General features: G+C 40.3%; 1 protein-coding gene across 2 annotated transcripts in view; it reads right to left on the reverse strand.

Annotated features, from left to right (window-relative positions):
* Positions 1-3493: 3493 nt before the first annotated feature.
* The window catches only part of GLRB (glycine receptor beta), a 52163-nt gene continuing 36528 nt past the window's right edge, over positions 3494-19128 (reverse strand). For both annotated transcript variants that reach the window (XM_072861784.1, XM_072861783.1), the window contains exons 8-9: positions 16383-16675; positions 3494-5984 (exon numbers count right to left, since the gene is read on the reverse strand). In XM_072861784.1, the coding sequence (XP_072717885.1) occupies positions 5688-5984; positions 16383-16675 (590 nt within the window). In that variant the 3' untranslated portion in view covers positions 3494-5687. The remainder of the gene's footprint in view (positions 5985-16382; positions 16676-19128) is intronic.

Genomic DNA, 19128 nt, shown 5'->3' on the forward strand with positions numbered 1-19128 from the left:
TCCACAGTCCCCATACTTCTTCCTTTCAAAGCACATTATGTGGCTTAAGCAACTGCCCGGTGGGATAGAAACTCTTAGTAACCCACGTTGACTTACTGGTTGTTTTCCGTCACTGTAAACCATACTTTCAGGAAATAAGGGGAAAGACCGTAAATTTTCTTGTACTAAAAGACACGTGCTTAATGTACCTGCTCTCTCTGTGGATAGCTAATGGTGCCAGGCAGACTTCAGATTTACCTCAGTACTCCAAAGAAGAGTTGACTAGCGAGCTTGAAGACCCTTCAAATACCTTTCTTGTTTGGAGGGAGTCAGTCGATGCTGTTCTCCAGAACCCTGATGGGCAGTGACGTGTTGAGAAACACCATGCTGAAAAGCCATCAGTGCCCCTCAAAACCACGGTTGACCTCCATGGACAACCTGGAAGTCAAAAAAGACTTTAATAGACTTAGTCTCATTAGTCTCACTAGTCCCTTTAGTCTCATTATTCATTTAAAAGGTTATGATCCAAAATCCACTATTAGAGTTAGGAACTTTAAACAGAATGGGTCTTTTAACGTGTAAAAGGGATAGTCTTATGACCTAGACTCAGTAGGCAACCTCCTTCATGCTCAAGCAGGTGAATCCAGCTCATTCGTTTACACGTGCATTGGTTCAGGAAAATGAGTTTCATTTTTGGCCCTACCAGTGAACACTTTGTCCGCACACAAAATGAAATACGGCAGAAATCCCATCTACACCCATAGAGAGATTATTTTACAGTGGCATCACATCACCAGTGGGAAAAAATAATTCAGTCCTAGCACACAATGCGTCATAAAACGTACATCTACATTTCGCAGACACAGGCTGATAAACACCCACACGAGCTAACTTTAAACCAACTGTTTGAGCATAATAGCCCAGGCAGCATAAAGCTTTGTGGGGGTTAACACCAAAGTATATTTTTTCATTTCCTACGCCAGCAGGTAGGCTTCCCAGCCCGAGCTCACTGTTACCATGGCTACGTTGCCAGCCGTCCCCAAGTCAGCTAGTTTAAAGCTAATTTGGGTAAGACTGCATTAGCTGCAGACATTTTGGTGACTGCAGTGTAGACATATTCATAGCAATGAAGGGTTTTCAGAAAGACTTCACTTCAAAATAGCCATGTAATATTTTTTTTTTAAATGTCTGCTGACACTATTCCCACTGAAGGAATGAGGACAGGTGCTCGGAGGTAGATGGGCGGGCGACTTTCCTGAGTAAGTCGAAATGCAAGGGAGTGCTGCAAGCAGCCCAGATTGTTTGTGATTTATTTGATACAATGGTATAGACAAAACCACAACAATGAGAATTTTGTGTCTTTAAAACTGCATTTTGTTTTCTGTATGTTCCATTATTTATTCAAGTGTAGAGCTTCTGACAAAAAGAACTAGTTTCTGTATCTTTCTGGCACCACAGATGAGCTTACGTTTTCCTTTTTTTTAGTAATTCTTTATATTTATATATAAAGAAGGTAACTGTTATTGCATATTATTACTATATGGAGCAATTAAATTGTTAGACACAATTAAATTAAATTGTAGACACAAACGAAAATATTATTCAATCTCTCTGTATCTGAATTTCTTTTTTTTTCCACATTATCTTCTCTAATCCCAGAATTACTACACCAAAGCATCAAGTAACAGTGTCCTATCATTCCCTTATCTGCTACACACCACAGTTGTACTCACTTCAGCACTAAGTTACCTCTATAGTCTGAAAAAACCCTTGACATTGCATATATTCAGGTTGCACTGCCTTGGAAATAAATAATTTATTGTTACCTATTCTATAAATATCCTCAGCACAAGTCATCCAATAATCATAACAGTAAGCTGCTTTAATTGAAGAAGAGACCAATGGTCTCAGCTGTATTATAACATCTTTTAATAGATTACCTTAACACTTGTGACAGACTACTTACGTTACTGTCTCTCTTCAGACTGAAATATTTTCAAATAAAGATTACTTGGAAGTGCATTTCCTTCAAAATGATTATGCACCAGATCAGCCTCTGTGGGTCGCACTCATTGAAACTACCCCAAAGGGCAGTGTTGCTACTTTCTTTTTCATGGGTAATAGGACACTGAAGATGCTGTCTCTTTACCCACATTTCCTGTTACCAAGTCCAAATTAATTTGAAGACTTTGAAGAATGAAAGCTGCTTGGCAATGTTTCCAAGTGGTCAATCTTCTGTACGCTGCACTTACAGAAATAGACTCCCTTCCTCACTCAAAAGACAGACTGCTCACACACGCCATCTCGGCTAGAATTAACGTGAGACTGAAAAAAGAGGAGGTGCCAAAACCCACTACAGAGCTGCTCCTAAAACTGGGTGTCAAACATGAGTAGAACCAGTATGAGAAAGTAAGGTGTGGATTACTCCACAAAACATTTGTGGAGTAACAAATTTGTTACTCCATTTGTGGAAGAACAAAAATTTGTAATTCTCCGACCAGTGAACAGGAGAACTTAAAGTAAATGTCAGCTGAAACACAGATGGTCTCTCCCTCAGAAACAGATTTTGCTGTCATGCAGTTTGTTCAGACATCATGACTAGTTAATCTAGTTACTAATGTGTACTTCATGAGCCTCACCTTTGCTACTACTTGAATGTCTTAATTTCTACAATTTTAAATTCATACTGCACGGCAAGTTTCTATAGCTGTCCATTGATTTAATGTCCATTTATTTTTAATTTATTAATATTTTTTTCCCTTCATATTATCACTGTTAAGTAACAACCTATACTCCCTATACAGCTTTATATTTGCACCTCATTCTGGAAATAAGTCAACAGGCAGAATTTTACAACTAGAGGGTGCTGGAGGACCATAAAGTGATATGGTATGCAAAACTCTCAATGACCTTTAGTGGAAAGAAGAAAAATAAAATAAATCAATTATTACTGCTCAGTAGGACAAGTTAATATATTCCGAGATAATACAAGCACTGCAATATTATCTGGTGTAAGTAAAAAGAAAATTAATACTTTATAGCTGATACTATTTTATTTTAAATTTTGTTTCAAATTTGCTGTTAAACTTTGCTTCTGTCCTTAGTGTTTGTGCAGTAATGAACAAAAAGCCTTTATCTTAACAATGCACATTCCTTTTGCTTCCTTTTCTGTGAGTTGGAAAGCAATGACAGTGTAGTATTGATTAAATGTTTTACGATAAAACACAAAAGCCGTCAAGTAAGCAGGAAAGCAAGAAGGAACAAAGATTAATTTAACAATAAAATCTATAATTGAGATTATACAGATAGAATGTGGACATTAATTACAGATAAATCATTTAATAAGAGTTTGAACAAGAAAATTATCTTCCAAAATTCATATAATTTCCAACACAGGGTAATTATTTTCTTGCCTTCCAGTACTGTAAGAAAAAAATACAAGTATGAGAATAAATAATGTCTATAAATATAGCACTGATTTCACATAGAAAAATTACCCCTCCCTTCCTTCCTCTCTTTGAATCATCCTTATTGCTTCTCAGAGTCTCTGACAATTCTGTAAATACCTTCAACAGACAGAAATATTGAAACTTTGAACTGGACCTTAAAGATATAATTTTTTTCTCTGGTTCAACACAGTTCAGTAACATTTGTGATTTCCCTTCCATTTCCTCTGATCGGAAAGAAATCCAAAGGACAAATTGTGGCCGCCTGGTAAAGTGGCTCCCTGAAATCTCCACGAGGAAGTGGCCAGGAAGCTGGCGGAAAGCGTGTGGCCGTATTCCGAAGAGCAGATCTTTTCAACCCAAACACGAAACATTGCAAACAGGGTGTTGATCACAAAGTGGCAGTGGTTAGAAAAAACCCTGGGCACGTGCAGATCCGCTAGATGCCCAGTGAAACCAGCATGGCATGCTTCGCTTTTTTTATATTCCCACTTTTGACCTTCTGGTTGCACAGGCTCGCCATATGTGGACAACATTCAGGTGGTGGGCAATTCCCAAGGGATCCAACAATCCGCTTGTGGCCTGCATTGGCTCAGCACATCCTGGATGAGCTAGAAATGTAGCACAACAAGTGTGATTGTGTCTGTTTCCTCACTATGGAAGGTTTCAGGTCTTTAATTCAGTCCCTTCCTCACCTATGAAGGGCCAATAATCCATACTTCCTTTTATGTATTGTCAAGTTAGTGAGAACTGTCTTATTTTAATATTTTAACTAACTGTGTTGCCCCAGCTTTACAAGAGGAGACATGTTTCCCTACGGCACGCTCACAAGGGCTGAGGCATGGTCCCTGTGTGTTCCCAGGGAACGCACGCTACTCAGATGCCTACACACAAGCAGCTTTCTTTTGGCTGCCTTTCACCTCATGACTTGCCCTTACGAAGGGGTGTAGCCTGGACCCATGGGAGACCACGGGTCCTGCCCTACGCACCGGGGGGAGATCATGTTTCTGTAGTCTCCATGTCACGGGGTTTCCTCTGGAAAATGGATAGCAGTCTCCTATCAGAGCAGATTCACGCATAGGACCTTATTCTCCAAAAAGTATCAGCCAAATCAATGAGTTGGTGAGGGCAGCCATTAATTAACACGTAGGCACAAAGACTTATGATATATTTAAGAGTCTCAGCCCCTTAGACCTTTAGACACTTCTTCACTTCTACTGGTGGCTAGGTGTTAGCTTTGGTCATCTGTGCTACAATTGGCAAACAAAAAAAGTATAACTAGTGGTAAAAATGGGATTTCATCTTGACAACAACTCATTTGATTAAACTGAAAGCTTTCAAGGGGATAAACAAAACAAATCGAGTAAGATGTACCTGATGCAACAACAAAACAATTGTGACTTATATACTGCAGGCTTGCCAGATGCTACAGAAGATGAGCAATGTAAAAAAGTGTAACATAACCCGATACTGAACTGCATCTTGTGATGTTTCTCCAAAACTCCTGATACCTTTAGTTTAGAAAGTGGCCTGTTTGTTTTTGACATATTGTATCTAGTTTGTGCCTAAGGAAACAGCAGTCAAAATTTGGCCCAATGTTTTATTGTCATAATATTCTCACACACTAAAGTGTGCCTGCTTGATGGATACAATTGTTGTGTTTTTTTTCTAAATGAGCTGATTTTACAAAATTAGTCATTCTCTTTATTTTTCCACAGAGACAAGATCAGCTTATTCAATGCTGCCTTCACTTACAAAGTCTAAATAATATGAATTACAACTTAGCTTTTTCTTCAACTGTACCGTCTAAAATTATACAAGAACAAGATGTTTGTTTTTTTTTTCCTCTGGAAGTCAGCAGAAAAGCTGTTAAATACTACATATACTAGAATACTGATTTTAATAATACTCAACGTGCACATCAGTTTCATTGTCAGAAACACTTTAAATCTCTGTATGTTACTAATAACTGAAGAGCATTATTCAGCTTTATAATGTAGTGTGCATTGTCCTTCATATATATTCCTAAAGCAGGATGTATGCTGTACATTTATATACAACGTTGGCTGGAGCACAGACATTGCAGTGTCATGCTTTCATTCAAATTTCAGATGCCATATGTTCCATACAATCGCATGGCATCAAAATGCAACATATTGCTTTGCAAATGCAAATAATTTCACGCAGTAGCCTTCATGACCAGGAAGGGGTAACGAAATGGGATATATTTTACACATATGAAAAAAAAAAATAAAAGATTTATCATAAATATATGGACCAGTATATGACGTTGAAGAACAAGAAGCAAAAAGGGAACAGTGCTCTTGCATAAAGATCGATTCTCTTTGCAGCTGACGGAATGACAGGCTTGGGAGGAGGAGGCTTCTTGTTGTTCTTGGCTTGAGATTTCCCGAGCCCATTGTTGACTTCAATGGGCTTCCCATAACAGTCATAATTAGATAATTCAAAATCCCTTGGCAAGCTTCCAACGATGCTGAAATCATTGGATCTCAGATCAGATTTCGAAGTGCAAACTTTTTTGCATCTGGTCTCACCAACCTATGAAATAAAGAGTGAGGGGAATCATGATCTACTCACCATATTTCATTAACAAACTTAACGCAGCTGCTAGAGAACACCACAAACAAACATATAGGAAATTACTTGTTGATAGGGATACATTACATCAGCCTAATTTGCTGAATAGTTTCGTTATAAAGTACTTAAGGATGATCAGTCAATCATATAAGCTAATCCAAACATTCATAATTGTGTAATTTTTCATGCACAAGGTGCCTCATGCTGTGCAACCTGCTATAGTTAGACTCCTTCATTTTAAGATGATAGAAGGGGAGAGTATTTCTGGAGAGAGTATTTTTGGAAATCGGTTCTGTGCTGATGAACTTGCAGGACAGATACTATTCAATACTTACATTTTTCTGCGGCCTGGAAGCTACAGTCAGAATTAACCCTAAAAATCAGTGTTTGATGCAACAGCTAAAGTCTGTTCTGGTTCTACATAGTAGCCAGCTCAAGATCCTATAGCTCATCCTAGGGTGACCACCTTGCACGGCTAGAAGGCACTTTCTTTGTACCTGCAGTCCTTGGTGCCTCTCTAAAGGCAGGTAACAAAGATGCAACACCGTTCTCAGTGCTTCCCATCGGTACACTGGAGAACTCTATAACTGGGAAATCTGAATCCAGCAGCTGAATACCTGTCTTTCCTACAGCTCCATCAGTGCTCTTGGGGATCAAGTACTATTGTGCTATGGGGTAACCCCAGGTGAATGATTCTCTTTTACAGATCAGACAATCGTACTGGCCCATACAATGAACATTTAAAAGAAAAAAAGTACTTGGTGCCCTTCAAACTGAAGTGTTTGGGGGGAAAAAGAAAAAGTATTCCTACATTTGCTTCCTTGGATTTCATAAAGTTTATATTTCAGGTACAACAAATCTCTAGGAGGACCACCCCCACACTGTTCAGGGAGCTTGAGGAGACTACTCGTAAGGTACTCTGCTTTGTGACTTGAGTAAATCTCTCCCAAAGTTTCATTTCAACTGGCTTATACAGTAAAGCAGAAAAAAAAAAGAAAAAAAAAGAATACGGGTTATGAAACTTAACTGCATTATTAATAAGGCCATTTGTTCACATATATAACCTGAGAGTTAGTTGGAAAAAATGTTGCTTCACAAATCAGGTTATACACATGGGCAACTGACATTAACATACGTTTCACTAGGGCTTCCTGGAGCCACAGATATGATAAAACTTGGTTCTTCCAAAAGCTGCCTATCCCTCCTTCCCAGTAGCTTATCTCTCCTTCACAAAGCCTTCAGGCATTTTACTCTCAGCTCTCTCCAGCCCTGAGTTTTCTGCAGTTCTAGGCTGATGGTTCAGGATATTTGCATCATCACATTTTGTAATTAAAATAATAACAGTGAAATGCAGTACCAGACTTACGGATGAATAAAAACATTCTGGAAAACATTATTAGCTTCTCTATAACAACTGTCAAGGTATCCTGGATGAAAAGATCTGTGGCAGTCAGGAAGAGATCTAAACTTCGATTGGGGCTTTTACTCCCACTACTGACAAGGCTGATTCTGGTGGAACGTGGAAGAGAAGCACGGCACTATTCCCTCAGCCAGGAGCAGCAAACCTCCCCAGGTTTGCCAGACTTATATTTCTCAGGGAAACAGTAAATTTTGAAACCAATGCACTAAAACTGAGGTGCAGGTTACATAACAACACCCAGATTACAGGTTATAAAAGAAGAAAAACAAGATAGGTGTTCCACGATGGTAAGGCAAAACTATATATATAAATCTCCTGCATCTATTTCACAGTCATCAAAGAGCTGATGGTCTGGGACAGTGTTCAGTATTGGAGTAGCAGGGGCAAACTGTCTAGTAAGGTGGTGATTGAGGCATGTATGAACACGATTATGTGACCCTGGGTGACATGGGGGCTGTCACTCAGTGATCCGAGAGGTTCCTTCCAATTGGATCATACCCAACGATACGGGTCATAAAGACAGAAAGCGGACCCTTGTGCAATGAAAGGGCAACTGGCAGGACTGGGGTGCATGTTAACTGAAGAGTCACAGTCACAGGAATATTACATTTTTTCCATGGTCAAAACTACTAGGATTTAGTAAAGCCATTACAAGAAATAGAACCATGTATGAAATTATAAGCCTCCTTTTGGATTGCAAGTTTGTAGTCCATTCCTCATACTATCAGCGATATATTGCAAAACTCAGTGACACTAATTGTAGCCTAGGCGCTCTCATTTACGATACAGAACATTCCTGTTCCAACTGCAGTATCTAGGGAGTGCTCCCCTGAAGGCTGTTACAAGCCGGTTCTCAGTCACTTGCGGGACACAGAACTGAGGGAATGGCTTCTAGGTCACCTGGGCCTTACAAGCAGAGGGCTGTTCGCAGCATGTTCACAGGGCTCTGCTTCGTTTAGTGTCAGCTGTAGTACTGATTTATCAGGGTGACACAATTTCCCTTGTAGGAGCCACCTGGCCCAAATTTTTCTTTAGTAAGTATATGTTACTTTTAAAGATAATTTCTTTCATTTCCCTGGCTTTACAAATCTATGTGCTCTATTTTCTACATTCAGTCACTGCCTAGACATATTTTAAAATTTCTTCTCACACATCTCTTCAACTCTCCGATATTTCTGTTGTTTTAATTTAGATTTGCTTCAGTCGACCTACAGCTTTCCCTAAACAAAGTCAGATAATACATATTAAAAGTCATTTATCTGCTTTTTATTCATCCTGTCTTGGTTTGTGCTAGAAGCATAACGATATTCCTGACACTTACCAAAGGCTACAGGAACCATTTCTGTGGAAAATGTTACTGCAGGACTTGACTTTAGAGTACTACACTGAAGACTTGTAAAGAAAGTAAAACATTGTTAAATCTTATATCCTTTTGACTTCATCCTGACACAGAACTTGGCCCTGGAAAAGATTTAATATCATTTGCCTTATCCTGCCTCAGCACCGTGACCTGTGGGCCAGACCCAGCCCGCAGGATGCTTCCACCAGATCTATGGCTTCTCCCCTGCAGGGGATGGGGAGCAGCTGTTTGGGAAGGGAAGGCTGCTGGAATAGCACAGGGCCTCCCCACGTCCTCGATGGAGCCGGGCAGCTGCTCCTCGTCCCTCCAGCATGGAGGCAGGGGGGCTGAGGAGGGCACGGGAAGGTGACATGGCTCTGGGGGCTTGGCCCAAAACACAGACCTAGTTCCCGTTTCTCCCAGGACTGGGACACCTTGTCTAGGTTTGGTATGTTGGACAGGACACCTGCCTTTTGATGAACAGCTCAGAAATACTTGAAATGACTCCTAGAAGCCAGAAGGCCCCTTGCGATGATCCCTTCTCACCTTTTACAAAATTCAGGCTGATGGGTGCCCGCTGCCAAGCTCAGCACCTGCCGCTGCCCTGGATGCCGTGGTGCCCAGAGCTGCGCCGGGCGTGCCACTGCGGCAGCACCGCACCTGGCTCAGAAAGCCTTCGCTTGCGGAGTTAGGGGAATAACGTGGTAAGAAAGTGGGGAAAGAGAAGAAGAAGGAAGAAGTGGTGCCTGCGCATGCAGACCGGCAGGGAGGGGGAACCAGCTCCCCATCGCCCCCCCTGCTGCTTCTGGTGCTCCTCATCACTCTCCACATTCACTGCCCAAACCACTTATACCAGATTTTCCTTTAAAAACATCCAGAATGAAGAATTTTTTCCATGACCTTGCTCCTCACAAACATATGTACCTTATTTCTAACCTGAATTTATTTGGCTTCAATTTTCAGTCACAAGGCACGACTATAGTTAGTCTGATTAACCGCTGGCACTTACAGATGGTAACAAATCTAACCTTGATTTTGCATAATTCAGATGATGTAACCAGGCCGATATATGAAGCCAAGTCAAATGTCTTCAGTTTCTTACCTCCACATCATTCCCTCTGTCAACCTAATTGATAATATTCAGTTTGATTAAATCAGTAAACACAGATCAGCTTTAATTTCACTGACCCATTTAAATTTATTAGCTAACATGGGTCTGAATTATGAATATTATTAATGATAATTAATACTTATGAATAATAATTATTATTCAGCTCCCTGTTAGCTATGCAATATTTTCCACTGATTGATGTCAGGCTTATAATTATTCATGTTATGCCACTTAGCCTTTAAAAGTACTGGCACGATGTTAGCTTCTTGCTGTCTTTTGGAACCCTCCCAGTTTTAAAGGATTTATTAAAAAATCAACATTAATGTTCCACAGCACTCATGGACCAGCTCTTTAAAAAATCCTAGATGCTACTTAAGCTGAAATCTCGACTGTAAAATGTCTAACTTTAATAGCTACTGTTTAACATCCTCATTAGCTACTGTCAATGACAGCTATTTCATCATCTGATTGAATATATCTGGCTTTTCCCCAAACACAGAGCAGAATATTTGTTCAACACTTTTGCCTTTTCTGCTAATTCTTCATACTTACAGCATCTCTCTCTAGTATTGGACCAATACTCTTGTTACTGGTTTTTGTATTTTTGCTATACATGCAAAGTAACTTCCTATTGCCCTCAGTTATGCTAAGCTTATATCCCTTTTGTTATCTACACCTATTATCTACACCTATTTTCTGGACTTCAACTTATATTAATTGCTATCAATCTATTTGACAGTGAGAAGAAAAGAGAAATGCTTGAAGCTCAGTTAGTTTTCCGTCTTTGGGGAGTTTGTTTTCAATTGTGCTGTTTGTTGTTGGTTTTTTTTTTTAAATTACTTTAGCTTCCCTTCTGGACTGTAGCTGTTTCGAACATTGTTAGATAGCTCACCAGCATCATTCATATTTTTTGTTTAAATTCTTCCACCCAGATGAGAAAAATAGTTTTCAAATTTGTCAAATCTGTCCTTTCACAGCACCAAAAATACCAGGACTCGACTGAATTTGTTTTGTGCAAATAGAATAAAGATCCTTTTCAATTCACTGTTCATCCTGTGATCAAGTCCTCTTTATCCGTCAGGATGAAGTGTAATATAAAATGCCATCATTCTGGGTTCAAGAAATTTTGAGAGCAGAAATATATTGTCCATAATTTCTAGCAAAGCTTCAAACATGCTCCAGCACTGGCAGCCTGTCAAGCTCAGCACGCGTCCCTCAGGCTGAAGTGCCTCCCTACTGTAATGCAGCATTCTCTGCCCTACACAGCACCTCTGCTCTGCCATAAAAGCATTTCTTCTGCTGCACCCAACCCAACCTCTTCTGGCATGCAGATCTGTCACTAGTGCTGCCAGTTGTGTAAGAGTCTTCCATACAAGATGAAGGAGTAGTTCTAACAAACTCTGTCATTAATCTTTCTTCCACTTGTTTTGTGCTCTTCTCTTGCTCTTGCCATAATGATAGATGTAGATCATCAATACAGTAATGATTGTTTAACAGTAGTGTGTATTCAGGCTGAGTATGTTTTCTGGTGGAGCTCAGCAGGAATTTGCTATCACATTCCAAATATTATATTCCTTGCAAATTCTCATTACCACACTAACTGCAAAGTACAGCACAAAAAATATTTATACATAAAATGCCACAGAATAGCAGCATAGCTGAGGCTGGCAAGGACTCTGGAGATCATCTAGTCCAATCCCCTGCTCAAAGCAGATTGCTCGGGGCCTTTTTACAGTCGTGTTCTGAACTATCTCCAAGGATGGATACGTGAGTCACTAGAGCAGAAAGTACCTACCCTGTACCTGAAATGCTGTCAGGAACTATTAAAATAGATAGCAGCCTGTGGTTTTCTGTACAACATAAAATGTAAACTGGGTTTCTGGTGGTTCTACAAGAAAAATCTGAGTCTGGAGTGCCACTCGAGGGGAAAAGACAATATGGGAAGATCAGGTCACCACAGTGGTCAGGTATATTAGAAATCAGCAGAGATGAACATAACCCATATCAGGTTTCAGAGCCTAGACGTGGCTCTGACGAGATAAGGCAAGCAATAGCACTACTTGCCTTTAAAAATAACTGGGTTTAGAGCTATTACCACCACTTGCATAGCACTATTTATCATCTGCCAGAGCCATTCTTTTAGCAAACGTTCTCTCCAGTCATCAGCACATTATCTGTGGGGGACAGCTTCTATAAATGGGCTTGATGAAAATGTGACTTTTCGAATCGAGGGGTGTTGCTATAGTTAACAGTGCAACCTCTCCCTGTAATCACGCCACCAGTGAAAGCAAAAAGAAACTGATTCATCTTCAAAACATTTCCCTGTTGCTTGTTTTTCTCACTGTATGATGTTACATTGCTAGGAAACACACGCAAACTCCTACTGAGGATTCCCAATAAAAAGCCAGGGCCAGCAGTTACCACCAGGTTGCACAATTTTCTCTTCTGCTTAGAACAGCATCTACTTGCAGGCGCTATGAGCTAAAGGGGGCCAAACTGTTCTTCCTCATGGCTTCTTGCCTGTAAATGCATAACCATTGCAGCTCCTAGCAAACACAGCAGAAGTGCTTACGTTGAATTTTCTCTTTTTTCTACAGATTCAGGTTGATCTTGCCAGATGGACCACTTGACTTTAATCAGACAGTCACATCGATAAACCTGTGGGCTTAAAATGGCACTGATATTTCAAGGGTTTTTGTTGGAGGGGGTGTGAGTCATAAAGCATGGACTCGGGGGTTTGGCGTATGCTGGCAACATACAGCTTTTACGTCAGCTGGTACCCAGGATCTGGTGGAGAGGAGAAGTAGCTATGCATCCATGGAAGGCTTTCTCCATCTCTGGCTGATTCTCAGATTGTGGGCATTGTTTTCATCCTGCCATCTTCACTGTTGCTGTTGGTGACTGTCGGTCGTAGTCACTGACTCTACTGACACAGCAGTGCTTTCTATTGAAAACCTCCAGGTGGACCCTTAGACGTTCTACTACAGGGACCTCTTCTCCTCACCTTCAATTACGAATGGCATCAAGCTTTTAATTTTTAGGATATATACTGAAAAGTTTATGCCTTTACCCAATTTCTTGTCATAAAAAAGGAACAACAGCTGCTTGTATTTTTAAGTATGATCATATGTTTCTGTTATGGCTTGTTTTTTACTAATATCAAACATCCCAAGTCTCCAGACCAGATGCCATTTTTATCTATCACAAATGGAGCAAGCACGTGAAAGCAAGTTGTTCCATGAGGGCTGAAACCAGGGATGCCTCACTGCCCCACTTGCTTCTCTGCACTCCCTCTGATCCTCTCCACGCCTGGGACCTTGCCACCCCAACAACCCCTCTGTACCTTACGTACTGGCCCCTTCCCCAGATCTCCTGCAGACATCACCGCTGCAATGCTGCATGGCTGCGAGAGGCAGCAAGAGTGCAACTTGCTGCTCAGGGAATGCTGGCAAACCGGCCTGGCATCGGGATCACAGGCATTTTAAAGTGAAATAAAGCAATTTCTTTTTAAACTTGATTCCCCTCTAATAACTTACAGATATGTATCAGCACCATTCAGTTAATGCCTCATAATAAACAAGTGCTTCATTTAAGCTGGAGAAACATTTATAAATGCAATTATTCATGCTCTCTGTTTTTCCCCACTTGGAGTCTTCTGCTTCCATGTCTTTCCTGTTGGCTTTACCTTTGAGCCCCATCTGGTCTATCCACTGCTTCAAGCCTAGCTATGGTGAGATTTCCAGCTATGCTCTGAGTAACTTTTGCCTTAGTATCACCTCCTATGTGGAAAGACAACATCCTTGAACATTTCTATAGGATGCACACTCATGTCAGGGATGCAGGTCCAAGTTGTCCTCCTTTTCTCCTAAAGCTATACATTGGTTTGCCTAAGTCTTTCCAGATATTTAGCACAGCATTTGCTCTCTCCTCACACACAATCCTACACGACCCTGATGAGAAACAGCTCCTGAAGTTCTGGGACAGCACTCTGGCCTCTTTTTGTTTCATATTCTTTATGCCTTTCAATATACAGTTTTTTTCCATTACCTGTTTCTTTAATGTTTCCCTCCCTCGCATATTTGCCATATGACAAATGCATTCTCTACTTGATCATTACTAGGTCTGTACGGGAGCGATCCAAATTTTGTGGGGCAGGCCTAGTTTTGGATTAGGAGCCAGAGCTAACAGAACATTTAGACCTGTTCTGATTTAGGAGTTTAGTACAGGCTCCTCCAGGGCTGAGAACTTTCAAAGTACTCCTACGCGGTAGCTGGTTCGGAGAGGGAGTTTTCAGCTAGGCAGATTTATAGCATTCAAATATAGAGAATCTAGCATCACTGTCCTACCACATCCTGATGTCAAATGATTCATTGGTCTGGGACCTTTTCCTACCTCAGCCCGCTGATTGTCCCAGAAATTACCAGCCCAGGACATCATTCCTCAGGTAGGCTGTATTTCAAAGCAGGTGGCTGGATACAAGCTGGATCACTAGCTATGAAGGGAGGTGACCACTCAGCCACATGACCAGCTTTTACAGCAATGAATACGTATTTCCAATATGTCTTGGTAAACACATGTTTTGTAACTCTCTGTATAAAGATCACCAGGAGCTACGCATGCCCAGGATTCCATATAAATCCAACACAGATTATTGTTGCAGAGATTATAGATATTGGTATGTTAAAGGTCTCTGATAACAAACTGGGAAGACCCTGAAAAGTGCAGGTCAAACATGAGATGCTGGAGCTGACATTGCAAGATCGTGGAGGGCAGACTGAGGTCTGAATCCTAAAAATCTTCAGCCTACTGCTAGACACTATTCATGGGGAATGTTGCTTAATTTTTGTGGACAATGACTGCCTCTCCTCTAAGTCTTAAAATGCACTGTACGTCCAAACTTGCCTTCTTGAAAAAATTTATTAAGAGATGAAAGGATAGCATAGGTGATAAAAGTCATCATTTTATTTTCCTTATGGCTATGACAATGGCAAGTACCTTAAAGGGTGTACACACCCTTTACTGAGGTAAATTACTGAGGAGAGTCATTAATTACTAAATAACTTACACATAAATTACTAAATAATTACTGAGGAGAGTCAGTAATTTAGCAATTTGGTTTTGTTCACACTCCTGAAAAACTGTAGTTTTTTGTTAATCTTGTCATTGATCAAGCTGTACACTTACACTTGTTAAGTACTTGAAATAGGAATAAATAGATTTTATGCTGCTCTGCTGGACTATTGCAACTATTTTGTCACAAGAAGCAGCTGAATTTGGGACCTGCAAATTGCTGAACACAAAAATACCACATTCGGTTCAGGGGAAGCAAAACCGTAGCAGAGCCATCCTTCTTCCTACTCAGTTCCCACATTGCCTGGGCTTGGGGAATTACTTGTCACACAAGTCAAAGCAGACATGGGGTTGCTCTAAGCTGAGCCTGGTTGCCTGCCAAAACAGTTCCCAGGAGACTCCTCTACCAGATGAGAATTATGGTAGTTAAATGCACCGCTCTGCAATATCTGCAGCTCCTCTGGACTGGGGGTAATTAGTTCTGGGGCAAGGCCAGCTTGATACTAGGACAGGGTTTCTGCCATTCTGGCATAAACTACTCCCTCCTTAAAGAAGCTTTACAGTCATTTTGTACACAACCGATATTATCACTTGGATCTGGCCTAATAGCTTTAGTTTACACATCTAAACTGCTGAGCCATTGAAAACTATAAGCCAAATGCGTATTTCATATACTGTAGCGTAACGTATCTTCTTCTGTAGAATAAATGTCATTTAAATATCACTCAGGACTGAGGGCGGTTGGCCTGGGATGTCTGATAACTCTTGGAGCACAAAGGGAGAGTTATACAACATCAGGAAGCTACCATCATGATGGAAAGCTTTGGCCTGAGCTAAGATGTACATCTCATCTTTATCCATATAAAGAGGTCTGACCAATTTACCCATAAACTCTATCTGGCAACACAAGAAATGCAGGAACTGTTTGACAGACAAACAGACCTGTCTTTTGTTTACAAATGCCAAGACTTCTGGATCCCTGGCTTCAGAGATGCTTGACATGCAATGCAGCGCAGCTGTGGCCATCCCGGGGAAAGCAATGAGACGGGTGTTATTTGAGTACGCTCTCAGCAAATACTGACTGAGAACCCTGTCCTCTGCATAGTTACGGCTTGACAGCTGCTATTTATTATGAGAAAAATAGCAACTGTAAAGCTGCTTGCTACTTTATTTACCTGAAGCTGAGCAGCAACCATGGCGCTAGGATATCAAAAGACAAATTTTTCATTTAGTACCTCTGACCCCTAATCACTAGGGACCAATTGGTCAGATTGCTAGCCATTAATTACCAGCATGTTTTTAATGTCTTGGCTACTTCTAAGATTAAGCACTATCCAAAACTACTATGACAGTATATTCCTGGAATTGTGTTAACAGAGGATAATGCTGATTTTGCGTACATGGCTTTGCAGCTCCTACCTGTAAAGTGCTGATGTGGACAGGAGTCCCTGTGCCATTCACTGTGTTCTTCTTGGCAGCATTTCCACCCTTCCCTTCCGCTTGCTCTGCCTTGGCAATCTTTGCTTTTTCGGCTTCAATTCTCTTTGGATTGTTTAGCATTACCTGAACCACTGCATACTCCACCAGGGATGCAAACCCAAAGAGCAGGCAAACAATCAGCCAGACATCTAAGGCCTTCACGTAAGACACTTTGGGAAGTTCAGCAGCAAGAGTGGTACATTCAGATGCCAAGCTGAGCACTGAGAAAATACCTATGGAAAGAAAAACAATATGTTGATTAAAGAAAAATTACTGCTATTGACACTGCCTGTGCTCTTCCTCTGAAACAGACAACACTGAATGGTGTTTTGGACCAGTGAATGGGACTTCACAATGTGGTTGGTGTATTTTGCAGCAGGTAGACAAAGTGCACATGCCTTCCGTGAATGAACAAGTTAAACTGAATACTCATGCAGGATATTGCAGTTAGTGATGAATTATTAATAATGAGTACCTTCATTTTATAAATGGAGAAAGAAATAAGTGAGGCTAAACTGGTTGCTGTGGTTTTCCTGCTTTATCACACATCACACAACTGGGAAATGAGCTTTCCAGAGACTTACTCTACAACGTGCATCTAAGTCTGGCAAGATGGAAGAGAAATGGATGATACTTAAATCAAAAGACTCCAAGTCCTTTAAATTAGACTTGAAGAGTTACTGTTGTCCCAGAAATCTGAATTGTGCTACAGCAGGGGCAATTCTCTGAATGACCTGTCCGCAAGAGTGATGTGCAAAATTTAGGTGAAAGGGAAGTTTTTGCTAAAGAGCAAAACTATACCAGCACATTAAAAAGTCTGTGTTCCCAATTCATTATGAAGATGAAAACACTGAGGTGACTGAGGGTCTACAATCATTCCCTATTTCAACTTCCAGGATCTAGAGGAAGCTTTCTAGATAAAGGGCTTTTCAGGAAGCCCTTATCATGAAAAAATACATCTGCAAGGGCTGTTGAAAGGTCACACTCATTGTCAAACTAGGTTTCAACAAGCACTGCTCCTTACAAGGCTTCCAAATGTCACCATCAACACAGGACTTACATTGCAAGAGACAAAATACAAGCCTGATCTCAAAGAGGCTCCTATGAAACTGCAAAAGTAGCATGAACAGCTACATTTGGAAAAAGCTAACTTTAGAAATGGCTGTCATGTGGGGAAAACTTATTTCACCCTCCCAGTTCAGAACGTCCCATTTTGGTTTTGTGAATGCTAATGATAAAAATCTTCTCTAGTTATGAGTGGGTGGTTTCATGAAATGTGATCAACGTCTATAGAAAATGTTGGCCAAAAGGAGATAGTCAGTTAGTCTTAACTATGTTTCTTATATTGGTCATGTGTGCTATCCAAGGCATGAAAAAAATTGTCATTCATAGAGAGATCATTTCCTTCAGATCCATTTTAAGTAACTGAGGATGTGAAAATGTTAATAAAACTGAAAGTATCTGAATTGGCCTATGAAAGTATTAAATTCTATTTGATCATAAATAACATATTATTATTTTGCTGCTGTTCCCATTTGGATTTCAATAAGATTGATATGATATTTTATTTAGTATTAATCTCAAATGGGCAACTTACTAGCTGCTAAAACACTGAAGAGAAACTATAAAGAAATCATTACAGTCACATGATTTTAAAATACAGAATCTTATGGTGTTTTATTTTGAAATGTGTAATAACTATATATCATTGCAAAGCTGGATTTTTTTGTCCACTGGGATAATACAGAATGGCCAGATGTGCTACGTCAGATCATAATGACATGGCAAATACTGAACAAACAAACCTCAGTGTCCACTCTGGCTTATTTTCAACCTACTGTATCTGAAGCATTCAAGTGTAAACATGCCCATAAGGATAGAAAGTCAGCATAGAATAGTCTCCTTTTTTTATAAATTTATTTTCACTGACCAACACCAGCTGTCTTGGGCTGAAGACTAATTATGGATCATAACGAACTGCAATAACAAGTACAGATAAGGCTGTATTGCCACTTAACATACGAAGGACACCTCTGCCTATGCCCAGCTTTCTGTTCATTCTCTAACAGTGTACTGTATCAAGTATTCTTAGGGACATGGTGTAGTGGTGGTCTTGGTAGTGTTAGGTTTACGGTTGGACTCGATGATCTTAAAGGTCTTTTCCAACCTATACGATTCTGTGATTCTGTGATATGCCATGTCTATGCTAGACTTCTGGAAGGCAGCCTCTACCCTTACTCTGAATAACCAAATTAGCCAATGATATGGACTGGCTCAACGTCTTGGATACTGTAATTTTTTTCCTACTAACTTTAAAAGTGTTTACTATCTTAATATGCGAGTATTATTATCATGCCTGGTGCTTAAAACATTTGTACAACCACTTTGTTGAGCTTAAAATACTAGATCTTACAATCTTGGATTTAATTCTACAAAACTAACTTATAAATTCTACTAGCTGAAAAGATCTTAGTGGTGCTTTCATCCATTTGTTCAGTAAAGCAACTGAGGTCATGGTGACCTGCTGCTAATTTCCATTTGCCTGGATTCCTAGGATGACAAGTTCATTCTCAGAGTCTGAGGAACTTCTAGGTTTTCAAGGTAACAATAAAGTGAGATAGAAGCACAGAAATATTCTGTTAAGCAACCATTTGCTACCAGATCAGAGTTGGCATGGCCTTGGAGA

This window comes from Ciconia boyciana, chromosome 5, assembly GCF_034638445.1.
Source record: "Ciconia boyciana chromosome 5, ASM3463844v1, whole genome shotgun sequence".
Classification (NCBI taxonomy): Eukaryota; Metazoa; Chordata; class Aves; order Ciconiiformes; family Ciconiidae; genus Ciconia; species Ciconia boyciana.